The sequence below is a fragment of the Scatophagus argus genome, chromosome 6 (assembly GCF_020382885.2).
Source record: "Scatophagus argus isolate fScaArg1 chromosome 6, fScaArg1.pri, whole genome shotgun sequence".
Classification (NCBI taxonomy): Eukaryota; Metazoa; Chordata; class Actinopteri; family Scatophagidae; genus Scatophagus; species Scatophagus argus.
Genome location: NC_058498.1, coordinates 8,283,924 through 8,297,426, shown reverse-complemented (window position 1 = coordinate 8,297,426; position 13,503 = coordinate 8,283,924). Strand labels below are relative to the sequence as shown.

Here is a 13,503-nt window from a genome sequence, read left to right as displayed (position 1 = left end):
AACAAAGTTGTTTGTAGCTGCTTTCATCTTTGAATAGAGAATCTGTACCAAAACGCCTTCACCACTTTCACCATTGTGACTGATCTTTTTGGTTTTCGGTGTGAAATTCCAACTTTTTGGGAAACGTGACGGATCAAAGCCTGGTTCCTCTGAATCACTGGCCAGATCTCACATCTGTTTGGAGTCACAATAACAACAACAAGATGGTCGTAACTCTTTTGTGGACAGAAAAACAAAATGACCTTGGTGAGACTGATATGTCACTGCTGATTGGTTAGGGCAAAACAATAAAAACCTCACAGACATGCACAGACTGAAACAGGTCTAGAAAAAGTTCGGACAGGCGTCTAAAAGTTAAGGTAATCTAAAACGTTAGTTTGAAACACTTCAAGCTAGCTGAAAGAGTGAAGGCCTGACAGAGCAGAAGGTACAAAGTGGTATTTTTTTTCCTCCTTAAAGTTATCACTGAATGTTGGCATCCATTCACAGTGGCCTCCTTTTATGCTCCTTGAGAAGCTTTATGCCAGACTTTGAATCCAAGCAGCTGGTTCTCAGCATCTTCACATCCACTGCGGGAGCCAGACTTTTCATCTTCAAACTCAACCAAGTGCCGGACTTCCCCAGCCACTTTACTGAATTCACTCTGTGACATTGGGTGGTGTGGGGGCTGGCGTGCAGAAAACAACGAGGCCTCACAAAACTTTTCGAAAACAGCATCGCCACCAAAGAAGCATAATGCCTCATTGTGTAGTCTGAATGTGGCTAATTGTGTTTGCTGGAGAATCTGGAAGGAAGAGGGAGGGGAGGCAGGACGCATGTGATGTTTGAAGTCAACCTGATTGTGATATAATAATTAGACAAAAAAAATAAAGACGTGACGTCACTGTGTGATTTATTGTAAAGAGATGAGAGGCAGGAAATGGTGGCTGGAGGCAGAATACTGTAGGTTGAGTCCAAAGTTGATAACACTCTGTCTAACCTCAGTGTGATGCATCATGTGATGTCGGACTCGGTGCTGTTGTTGGCCGCAGGATGCCATAGTGAGTGTGTGTGTGTGTGTTTGTGTCACGCTGGATCTGTTTGTTCAGCTCTCAGTTTCTGCTTGTCTTCTCTCTGGTGCTTTCCTGCAGCCTTCAGGAAGCAGCTTTCAGGACGGCTGATGGGTTTCCTGGCAAGGACCCCCCCCCCCACACACACACACACCAGTTCCTACTGGGAGACAATGGGAGGTCTCCTACAGGGGCATAACAGAGTTGTGTGTGTGTGTGTGTGTTTTGATGAGGGGGATTTATTGGGGGAGTAGTGGGCTTCCCTTCAGGAAACTGCAGATTTATCCCCGCAGCAGAGAGGTCCTGTGTGTGTGTGCGCTTGTATTTCTATGTCTGTTTGGCCTAAATCTCCTGACAGGGATAAAGACATGAAAGAAATCATCTCCTTGCTTCTACAAGAGATTAAGTTCAGGATTAACAGTTGGATTTAGGTTCAAGATTAACTGGGATAAAAGTAAAAGTTTGTAAAAATTGACATTTACAGTAAGATACTGTTTCCTGTTTCCGTGTGTGTGCATGGTATTCGTGTAGGGGTGGAGGTCTGTATTTGTGGTGTGTATCTCTGTTCGTGTGTGTGTGTGTGTGTGTGTGTGTGTGTGTGCATTTTTCTGAATGGGTTTTTTCACATGTAAAGCAGTCGGACACTGACAGTTGAGGATGTTGACTTTCACTCCTTCCCCTCCTCATCTGAAAGATCGAGTCTCTTTCGCTCTCTGGCTTCTCTTCTTGGGAAAAGGGTGGCGCTGGGGATGAGGTCACTGTTTGAAAACATGGCCCCAAGCCTCAAACCATCACAACATTTCCTCTTCCACAAAGCGGACCTAACGCAGGACGCCCAGTATCCTCCTGTGCATCAATAACACGTCCGTGAGCCTGTTCTGGGATGACATGGTGCTGCTCCACTTGTCACATGTTCCCACTGATCCAGAAGAGGAAAAAACTTATCAGAAACAAATTGTTTTGTTTGCCGCTGGAGTAAAGTCTGTTACTCCTACCTCATTAAATTTTAGAGGGCAAAGGCAACTCGCGGTGTTGTGTCGTCAGTGTAAAGTCAGGTGATCATTTGGGTTGTTGTTCTATTTACTTAAAGGCCGATTCTGCAAAGCCGTTTTGGTCATCATACACAGATGATTTCCGTAATTCCAGTTTATTTAATCTGTAGGTTTGGGAATTACAAAACCGTACTAACAGGTAATCGAACACAATAACATCCCCCCAAAAAGAAGTCCCAAAGGGGAAAAGAAACAAAAGCAGTCACACAATTAAACAAGTTTTAAACAAAGCCACGGGGAAAAAGACTTGTTTAAAAGACAAAAGTAAATAAAGTCATCCAGAACATTTGGATGAACTGATGCCTTGTTAACAACCTGTCTAATCATGTGACTGCTTGTAATATTGTTGTCTCAGAGATGCTGAAAATGATGGCGACAAGGTAAAGCTTTACGGTTTGCAGAACAAAAATTTCTGAAAAAATAGTCATGCGTTGTTCACAAATCATGAATGTATTAGTGCAACTTTATAATTTCTATACACCTAAATATTATTCCAATTTTTCTTTCTTTTTCTTTCCAGTATTTATTCCCATTTTGACTTTTGTGAATAGTTGCTGCTGTGAGCCAGTGCAAAGTAATTTCATTCTGATGTGCACTGTCTGGTGTTAGATTTTGAATTACAATAAAAGTCTGTTCTGTTTTATTCTTTTATTATGGAAAACTTTCCTTTCCACACGTGTTGAATGTTTGCCTGCCTGCACTGTAGACAGGTGTTAAGCATGTCCCGCTGCTTCACTATGCCAACAAAGACTCCATAAGGTATTTGGAATTCATTCATTTTAAGTTGTACTTTCTCCATAACTGGTACCAAATTACTTTATTCTTTCTAAGCTAAGTTCTTAGAAACATAATAAACACCACGTTTATCCTTAACCTTCTTGGATCACATTGAACAAACTACAATATGTGGGCTTCAGTTGCAAGTTGTTGGAGCATTTGTTGCACCTTGCGTGAATTGCTGCATTGATGTTTGCCGTGTCGCTTTAGCACTGAATCAAGAATGTCGAGTAATTTGTAGCCATGGAGACACACGTTTAGCCAGCCTGAGGAACAGTGAAGTTTAGTTTAGAGTCTTCAGTGTTTACTGAATTAAGTTAGTGTGACTACAATGTGTTCATTTATATCTGTAGCGGTGAACATTGTGTTGGTCCGACTGCAGGATCCTGTGACTGCTTATATGTGTGTGTGTGTGTGTGTGTGTGTGTGTGTGTGTGTGTGTGTGTGTGTGTGTGGACTGGACTTATATGTTTGTGTTTATGTAGGTTTTGCACATTTGCACTCTGCCTGTGTGTGCACTCATGTATATGCATTTATGGTCATTTGTGTAATTTTGTTTTTGGCTTGTGCAAGTGTTAATTATAAGCATAGGCACTCAGTGGTATGTTTATGTTTGTGTGTGTGTGTGTGTGTGTGTGTGGGAGAAAGTCTTGACAGCGTGGCTCTCAGCTGGTCAGGGTTCGGGCTGCAGAGGGAAGGAATGCAGCTTCTCTGTAATTTGCTGTCTGTCATCAAATCAGAGAGAAAAAACAGCAACAGTGGAGAGGCGCTTTGGGAAAAGAGTGTTTGTGTGTGTGTGTGTGTGTGTGTGTGTTAACTTTGGATTCTTCTCAGCATTTTATAAATTGCTGTTAGTGGAGACCTGCAGTGTACAGAGTGGTTTACTTTGCAGCAGCCATCTTTCTTGTTTGTGTTTTATAAATTGTTTATCTTGGTTTTTCTTTGCTGCTGTGGATGATGGATGGGCAAATTAAGGTGTATAATTATGTCTTCAAACTGTGTAATAAAACTTTATGATACTATTTCATGAAAATAATAGTGTAGGTGCTTTTAAACTAACAATTCAGGGGAACCTGGAGTTTCCCAAACTCTTAGGATCCTGAACCTTTTTGTTCTAGGCTCTGCCTGTGTTTCCACTGCCTTCATTAATTACAGTGTTGGAAATATAAGCAGAATTGGTGGTGATGACTGCAGTTCCCACTGTGGAAAAAGTCTAAAACTTTAACTGGACTGCTTGTTGAATGTTTAGTCCATATTGTGTTCTCATTTCAGTCTGCTTGGTAACTGAGCTAAGTTTTAATAGCTAGAACAGTTGGGAGATGGCTCAGTAGTTAAAGGCAATGTGTGGACTCATACAAAAGTAAACTGTTGTCATTGTCACTTATGACTCTCTGGAAGCGTGTGGTGGTATCTGTAAGTGCAGGGACCCTGTCCTCTGCTGTTTTTCCTCGTTTCCTCAGTACTTTGCTGTGTCGGGACGTTTGCATCAGCCTTGTTCAGCTCTCTGAATTCTAGTCAAATACTCTCTGTGTTTACAGAAACCACTGCAGCCACGCATCATCAGCCCAGAGCGTGGGTATTTGACGCCCTGGGGATGACACTCCATTGCTTCACATTTCATACAGTTCAAAGTTGTGTTTAGTTTGTGCTTATTTGCCCTAAACAGCCAGAAAACCTTAATACACATCAGCTGTAAGGTAGTGGGCAACGGCAGGTAGTGAGGGTGTGTGTGTGGGTGTGTCTGTGTGTATTCAGTTTAGCCTCTGACTGAACTCATCCCTCACCAAAGACTCTGATTATCCCCCCCCTCGGTCTCTTCTTTTCCCCCTTTCCTCTCTGTACATTCATCAAGCATATTACCATTTTTAAGTCAGCTAACATGAATAGTGGGTAATTACAGTAGCCTACCTTACAACATGGCTCGCTGCTGCAGACAGAAATGAGAGTAAAGACAAATATGTTTTTTTTAATTCAGCTCTCCTCCTGCTAGTAAACAATAAGAGTAATTTCAACTCTTGCAACTATGCTTTGTATTGTGTATAAAAAGATATAAATGTAAAAATGTACTTAGGAATTGTTGTGAACACAATTGGAGATGAGTGCAGACAATAATCTAAAGTTGCATAAACTGAAGCCAGAATGGTTTCAACTTCAACATCTCTTCACTTTCCAGCCAGATGGAATTACATGTTACTGAAATTGCCCAATAAACAAACCACCTTTGAGTCATGTGACGTGTTTATAAGCACCGGTTTGCTTGTATCTGATCCTGAACAAACCCAATATGAAAACTCAAAGAGCACTTAAATTCCCTTCCTCTGGTCTGGAGCAAAGTAAACCAATGAGGTGCGGTCACATCCCTGAAAACCTTTCTAGTGTTTGTATAACTTATGTGTGTGATTGGCCCAGACACTGCAGCATTATGTTTAGTGTGGTTTGACCTGAGAGTGGAAACTCGACAGAAGTATTGAGGAGAAACAGAGCTGTGGCCGATAAGATGACACTGAGCAGAAACCTTATCAGTTCGGGAAACTGCTTCTTTTTTTCTTTCCATGCAGATTTTTAATCAATCCATCGTCCACAGTGATTTAATTTGTGATAATTCTGTCTGAATGTTGTGCTCTTCACTTTCACAATAAACTACCTTCTGCTGTCTGAGCTGACAGATGATGTGTGTTTATAGGTTATCAGTAGTTAAGTCAGCCATAAGGCCAACCTGCGTGTTGCAACAGCATGTGTTAGGAATGTGCCTGAGGCTGCTGGAAAACACATCTGTGTGAGTGTGTGTGTGCGTGCTCTGCTACAAGACTGTAGCGTATATGTTTCAGACAAATCAGATGACTGTACTTAGCTTAGGTTTAGTGTGTGCAGGTTACATGTTACTCTGTTTTTGTATTTCAGTGTCAGAAAGCACAAAACTGAGGTCAAGCTGAATTTTGCACTGAAAGTAGTTTCACGTCCAAAACACTTTGGTTGTGTATGACCCGACCAACACCGACAACAGCCCCTGTAATTTTCTTCGTAAACATTCACACCTGTGGTGGTGAGCTTTGTGGTGGTGCAGGTGGATACGCAGCACAGTGTCGAGCATTAAGGTGTTTCCATATTCACTTCCTGAATTGGCCACATCCTGACTTCTGCAACTTAGTGATGACATATCTTCTCTGGTCTTCCAGAGATTTCTCTGATTTCAACAAAAGATAAAGATAACATTAGCTAAAAAATTCAACAAGTGTGTGGAACTGTACTGGTGAGATTAAGCACCATTCTTACACAAAACACTCACTCGCTTATTGTTATGATGATTGCAGAAGGAAGTGTTTGCATGTCCAGCAGGCTGGTTGAGATGTGGTATCTGTGAAGGCCAGAGTGTATAATCCACATCATTATCAAACCATTCCATGAGAAGTTTTTCACTTGTCTGTGTTATATGGTTAATATGTTGTACAGTCCTCGTGATGTGGCCCTGCACTCTGATGGTTTTGAGTGCTAGAAAAGATCTGATTGTCTTTGTCTCTTTCTGTCAGGGCTGTGTGGACCAGGGAGGAGGGAAACCAGCCTGAACTCCAGCTGAGTGGCTGCGAGAGGTAAACTTCTCTTCCATAGCAACATAACAGCATGCATTGTACTGTTTTGAAGTTATAATCTGTCTTATTTAAGTTAATGCAACCTTCTTTTCTCTGTACCTGTTATATAATTATGCAGAGCATCCAGTTCATGAGGTTTTCCACTCACTGTTGGAACTCTTGCTAACTGGAAGCCCTGAAGTGTTTTATATTTCCTGTCTTGTTTGAAACAGACTGAAGTAGAGCCAGGTTGTTAAGATCAGCAGCAAAAGCCACTGTGGCTGTACAAAGAAGAACAAAACAGTTTTAGTTTATTCTATTGAGACATTTTGATCAGATCATGTTTGTCTTTTTTAAATGGTGACCAACAGGAAAAGCACAGAAAGCTTTGGTAACCATCAGAACTTTATGATTTGATTACTATTTTGAACCAAAATAAGTTTACTTCTTAACATTTTATATTTGCCTTGTTGTTGTTTTACTTGTTTTTTTTTTATATTGAGATGGTTTAAAATGCAGTTAGCTCCTGTGGAGTTTCTGTGTCTGCACATTATGCCCAGAGGAAATCACAGATAACAGTGAAGCGCTTTGTGTGGCAGGTTTCAGTGCTCTCGTGGTGAGAAGAATCCTGTGGTTTTCCAGTAGAGCTGGATGGTGTGACGCTGTTGTTAATGGAGCAGCTGTCTTGTGGTATTTGGACTCTGTTCAGCTCTTTGTTGTTGACTTTGTTCTGAGGTGTTTCCCCTGACTGCTGTCTTCACTGTGTGCCAGAAGCGCGCACACACACACACACACACACCAGGTTCATTTGAATTTTAGGCATGAATCTTACAATCTTAATGTCTTACAATAACTCTTACTGTTAGAAAATTCTACTGCATAGATCATCTGACAGCTCAGGCAACAGCTAGTATGGAGAACACACACACACACACACAGAGGTGCAGATGATGTCAGGCTCAACGTCCTTCAACACCTCTGAAGAGGAAAAGCAAACAAGCTACTCACTTAACAAAACCTCTTTATTCCTGACAGAAGGGAATTCGCCTCCTTTTGAATTCAGTCACAGACTGTCACACATACAAATGAGCCGTAAGAAAAATAACATCTTTCGGCTTTTATGCACTTTGAGGACGTTCACGCCTGCTTTACGCCTGCCTGTTCGAAGTGAGAGCTCAAGTTACATTCTTTTTGTTGTTTGTTGTGTAAAGCTCCCTCCCATTAACATGGTCACAGGATGGCCAACATTTGGAGCATGTGATGCCTCCATATATAGATAGATAGATAGATATACTTTATTGATCCCAGGCTGGGAAACTACAGAATTAAAAAACACAACGAGAGCGGCGGCTGCAGGCTGCCATCTGGGACAGCGCCATCTTGATACCTGATCTAACAGTTAAGTCAACACACTTACTGACAGTCAGGTAGGTACGAGGGACTTGTGCCAGTGTTTGACCAAACTACCGTGCAGCACATGAAAAGTTACATCATTTTCCTTCCTCTTGGTCTTTGTACAGTCATGACAAATGCTCTGTGTGTTTGCTTTTGCCAGGCGTTGATTTGAAGCCGAGTGTGTGTGTGCTGAAAGGTCCAACTCCTGAAAAAAATGACTCAGTCAGTGCAAGTGAACCCAAAGCTGCCCGGTAAGAAATATTTGATTTTACAATTAAACTCCACAGGCCATCTTAGTACGTAGCGGTATTAGTTATATTTTCTTTTCCCTTCAGATTTGGGCTCTCCATTCATCTACTCCAGTCAGGAAGAGGCTGACCAGCATGGCTCCTACTCAGTCCAGACTCCGTACGGTTTCCAGCTGGATCTGGACTTCCTGAAATATGTAGAAGAGATAGAAAGTGGGCACAATCTCCGTAGAGCACCTGTCAGCTCCCGGCGCTCTGGCCGAGGGGTCAGACTCTCTCAGAGGAGTCCAAGTGTGGGGGGACGTAACAGTGCCTGGACATCCACAGAGTCTCTGTCATCCCCGGCCAGTGAGGACGGCAGGGTTCCCCCACCGCCACCGCCACGAAACCGCCTTGGTTCAGCACCCTGTGAAGGGCTCTGTCTTTCCCCTGTGACCCTCCTAAGTGTTCCTCCTCTATCTGCCGGGGCCAAGGTGCCACCCCCTCCACCACAGCGCAACCCCAGAGTTGAGCGGACTCTTCTGGAAACCAGCCGGCGCCTGCAACAGGAACAAACCCACCAGCACCAGAACGGTGGGCGTTTCCAGCTCGCAGATCCTCCCAAACAGTCCTTAGCCTCTCCATCCACTCAGCCTCTGCAGACTAAACCCAGTCCTCATACCTCTGGGCTCAGCACTCCAGCTGCTGGCACCACAATGACTCCAATCCCACCCAGCCAGCTGCAGACAGTTAGAGAGCAGATGGCTACAGCCTTGAAACAGCTGAAGGAGATGGAAGAGAGGGTAAAGGGTGTTCCAGCACTTGAGAAAGAGCTGGCCAAGCTTCGTGCAGAGAAAGATATGCTCCTGTTAGCCCTGCAGGAGAAAAAAGTAGCCATGGAGATGACCCGGCAGAGGCAACCGTCCACAGAGTCTTCTACCCAAACTGTAGAAAAGCTTCAAACCGACAACAGTATCCAAAGTCGGTTGACTGCACCAACCTCACCAGGGCATAAAGGCCTCGGAAAATCTGGAGAGTTGAAAAGGCTGACTGAGAAGTTTGAGGGGAAAGCTACAGAACCTTCATCGAAAGTTTTAGCAAAAACTCCAGAAAAAATGTCTGTTGTTGACAAAAAATCAGTGGCTGTCGGGGACGACGTGCCGATGGACTCTGTTGTTTTCTACTACAGCCAGGGCGTGAAAGATGCCTCCGAGGGCACCACGGTAAATGTTTGTGAGAAAGGCATGAGAACAGATGTCCCTCTGGTCCATGAGGAGGGAACACAAACCAGGGTGGAGACAGAAGAGGCTGAGGTTTGGGTCATGGAATCACTACTTGGGCTGACGACCGAAGCACAGCGAGAGATTGACACCTTACAGGACACCATTAAATTTCAGCAGGAGTCCATTGCGGCTCTAGAGGACCGGCTGATTGTTGCCGACAAAGACCTGGTGATCCTTAAAGCCCAGATGGAGAAGAAAACATCCAAAGTCACCTTTGAAAAGGGGGTTCTTGCAAAACCAGACATGACCAATGCTCAGGTGGAGACATGGACTCCTGTGTTGAAGCATGCTACCGTTCTGTGCTGTCCTGAGGTGAACGATGCATGTGTAGGTGACCGTTTAACAGCAGATCAGATGGAACAAGGCACCCAGACTCATGCTTTCGTGGAAACAACAGAAGCAGCTCCTGTTGTAATGGTCAGCACTGGGTGCCAGTGGGAAAACTTGTTTGAAGAAAAGATGGAGGAGCAGAAAGTGCCAAAAAGGAGACAGTTGACCATATCTGAATACAAGGTCTCAGTAGAGGAAGTGGTCAGTATGAGTGAGAAGAAAGAGGAAGAGGAAGGAGAGAAGAGCACAACTAGCAACACTAAGACAGGTGAGAACTCAAAGAAATGTTCATTTTCACACAGGGGGTTTAACAAGGGTTAGGGTCAGGACATCATATGTGGTTCCCTCGGATGTTTTTGTTTACAAAATATGCAGAATTCTTTGCCTTTACAACATTGTAACAAACATAAAAAACACCATTAGTAGGTGCATTTGAATTAATAATTCATTAATTCTAATAAATAATGGCAAATAAGTCTAGGTAAGTGTTAAGTAAAGACAATGTAATCTGGTACTAATTTAAAAGAAAATTGTAAATATTGAGTTATTTTTCATTTTCTAGCAGACAGAATTGTTTCCTGAATTGTTTGCTGGCTCTAGGCACTTTATACAAATGACTTGTTTTTTCCATGAAACTACCAAGTGTAGCCCACTCAGATATGAAATGTTGACACTGAGAAGTGAGTTAGAGATGGCACAATCCTCCAGTGATGGAGAACTTAATTTTGTTTAAATGATGTGTCATGTGTGAGGAATGCGTTCCTCTGGTGTACTTCGTCTGAACTATTGTTGATCCTTCTGCTTCCTTTATGCTCCTTTAAGGTATGCTGAAATCAATCATGAAGAGGAAGGATGGGAGTAACTCCGGCACCACTGGCAAGAAGAGCCTCCAGTTTGTTGGTATTCTAAATGGAGGGTGGGTAACATGAAACCTAATTTTATTTTTTACCTCAGTAAAAATAAAATAAGGGCGGCAGATTGTCTAGAGGCTGGAAATAACACCTAGTAGGTCAAAGGTTTGACAAGTAAGAAACAAAAGTCTGTTTTTCTCACCAACTGCAGTGTTTATTTTGAAGAAAAAAGACAATCAATGCGCATAGACTGTGAACAGCACAGGTTGCCTTGTATTCCAGCATGCAGTTGTCTTTCTCAGGTATGAATCTACATCCAGTGAAGAGGAGGAGGAGGAGGAAGAAGAGGAGGAAGATGGAAGTTCTTCTGTGGAAAGTGGGGAAGGTGACTGCTTGGACAGCACAGAGGAGGATGAGGCAGCTCTGGAGGAAGAAACGTCTGAGGAGGAGAGAAACATCAACCTGGATGAGAGTGATACTGATGAGGAAACCCTGAGAGCCACAAATTATTCATCTGATGGTGTGAAAGAGAAGTATGTTGTTACTTAGTACAAAGGAATGCATTTTCCCAGTTGATACATTGTTTGCTGCAGGTTCAGAAGCACACAGAAAATGGGTTGATGTAGTAACAGTACAGCAGACCTGGGCACAAAGGGCCGGTGTGGCTGCGGGTTTTTGCTCCAACCAACCAAGAGCACACAGTTTGACCAATCAACTGTCTGAAGACTGAGATCAGTTGATTAAATGAGTCAAGTCTGGTGTGCTGCTGCTTGGTTGGAAAGAAAATCTGCAGCCACACCGGCCCTTTGTGGAACAGTTTGCCCAGGTCTGTCAGTACAGCTTAGCTCTAAAATCCACATTCTGTTGTAATGCAGAAAAAGGACAAACTTACAGAAATCAGCAAATGGTGTTATTTGTTGCAGGTTTGAGCTGAGCTCAAAAATGCGTGAGGCCTGCCTCATCCTGAAGAATCACCTGAACGATGACATCAAAACACTGAAGAGTAAGGAAGTGGTACGTTCCTGTATGCCTCTTCAAACCATTTATCACTAAGTTACACGTTTAACTTCACAACTTCACCGTTTTAGAATAAAGCAAAATCACAATTACTTGAACCTGATGAAAACAGCGGGACTGTATTTTATTGTTAAGGAATATTTCAGCACCTACAAACAGTCTTAAACAATAGGAGCTTTGTGTAACAGTAGCAGGAATCTGAACTGAGCAAAGGCTCAGGAGATGGATCAGCAGAAACTAAAAAGGATTTCACTTGTCATTCGGTTTAAAGTCAGGCTGCTTTAAAATAAAACTTGCCAAATTACATTTTATACACAACTGTTTTTAACTTGATAAATTGTGGACGAGAAACTAGTCCACTAGTACTAGTAAAATATATTTTTTTATTGTCTGTCTGAGGTAATAAATGACTTCCCACTCTGACCTTCAGCTCTCCAGCACCCACACCGTCCAGCTTGAGTGGTTCCGCATCTCTAGCGCCAAGATGGCTCAGTCTTCACGGGTCTCGGACTACTTGATGGCGTTTTCTGAGGTGTCGTCAATGCTGCTGGAACACGTGGTCAACATGATCGATGGCAATGGGAACACGGCTCTCCATTACAGTGTCTCCCACTCCAACTTCGGTGTGGTGGGTCTGCTGCTGGACACAGGTCAGTGACCTAACAATCCACACCACACTACTGAACATTACCATACAGGCTACAACAGTGATCCAGTCAGTAATCCAGCAGATTAATCCACAAGGGTACAACTGGGGACTTCACATCTGGGACATTTTCTGTATACCGTATTTTTCGGACTATAAGTCGCTCCGGAGTATAAGTCGCACCAGCCAAAAAATGCATAATGAAGAAGAAAAAAACATATATAAGTCGCACTGGACTATAAGTCGCATTTTTGGGGGGAAATTTATTTTATAAAATCAGAGATCAAGAACAGACATTACATCTTGAACGGTAAATTATAGTAATAACAATAGATTAGAGAACAACGGGCTGAATGGGTGTCTGGTATGTTAATGTAACACATCAACAGATATTCAGATAACTATAACATAAACAACATAAGTTTACCAAACCCTGTTCCTCTAGCTGTGGTCATCTTGCTTTTAGCCCGCGATTAGCTTTTTTGGTTTTCTTCATTGCAGTTAGAGTATCCTCCGCTTTTCGCCAGTCCCTCACAAGTTTCTCGCTAACTACAAACTTTCTTTCAGCTGCTCCATTACCGTTTTTGGCTGCATATTTCACTACTTGCAGCTTGTAATCTGCAGGGTATGATTTTCTTTTTGGGGCATTTGTGTTCAGTCTTTCTCAGTTGTCTTTATAAGTTTATGTTTAAATTTAAATTTTTCGGTGGTACAGGAGCGTAGCAGATACTGGCACACCAGCCTAGAGCGCCCCCTCACAACTGTCAGCGTGAACATGTGAAATTACCGTATATATTTTATTATATAAGTCGCACCTGAGTATAAGTCGCAGGACCAGCCAAACCATGAAAAAAAGTGCGACTTATAGTCCGAAAAATACGGTATATGGATGACATGAATGCTCCCCAAAAGTGAAGCCAAAATATCTTGATCGCCCCCTGGTGGCTGGCTCCAGTATAGGTCATAAACCACACCCCCCCTCCATGTTGAAGGGTAGGATGCAGGCTAAACTATGCACTCAAAGTGCATGTCAGATCATTTTTCCTATATTTGTATTCCCTCTGCTTTTAAAGTGTACAGTATATGTGTGTGTTTTTACACACTAAATTCTAACAAGTTGAGTTTACTATTCTGAAGAAATTTAGGGAACCGATTACCTCGGGAAAAGTAAGTAAATGAACTTAATTGAGTGAAGTAGTGTGAAATTATTATATTTAAGTGAGCTGTACTTGTTTTCGAAGTTGTAAGAACTTAATGTATCTCAATACAGTTAAATTCAAATCAAGTTGTTGGAACTCAAATACTTTGTC

The 13,503-nt window shown here is 42.6% G+C and overlaps 1 protein-coding gene across 2 annotated transcripts in view; it reads left to right on the top strand.

Moving 5' to 3' along the window:
* The window catches only part of kank3 (KN motif and ankyrin repeat domains 3), a 33,509-nt gene that overhangs the window by 8,750 nt on the left and 11,256 nt on the right, over positions 1-13,503 (top strand). For both annotated transcript variants that reach the window (XM_046390923.1, XM_046390922.1), the window contains exons 2-8: positions 6,406-6,465; positions 8,000-8,090; positions 8,175-9,947; positions 10,502-10,595; positions 10,833-11,063; positions 11,454-11,544; positions 11,978-12,197. In XM_046390923.1, coding sequence (XP_046246879.1) covers positions 8,054-8,090; positions 8,175-9,947; positions 10,502-10,595; positions 10,833-11,063; positions 11,454-11,544; positions 11,978-12,197 — 2,446 coding nt within the window. In that variant the 5' untranslated portion in view covers positions 6,406-6,465; positions 8,000-8,053. The remainder of the gene's footprint in view (positions 1-6,405; positions 6,466-7,999; positions 8,091-8,174; positions 9,948-10,501; positions 10,596-10,832; positions 11,064-11,453; positions 11,545-11,977; positions 12,198-13,503) is intronic.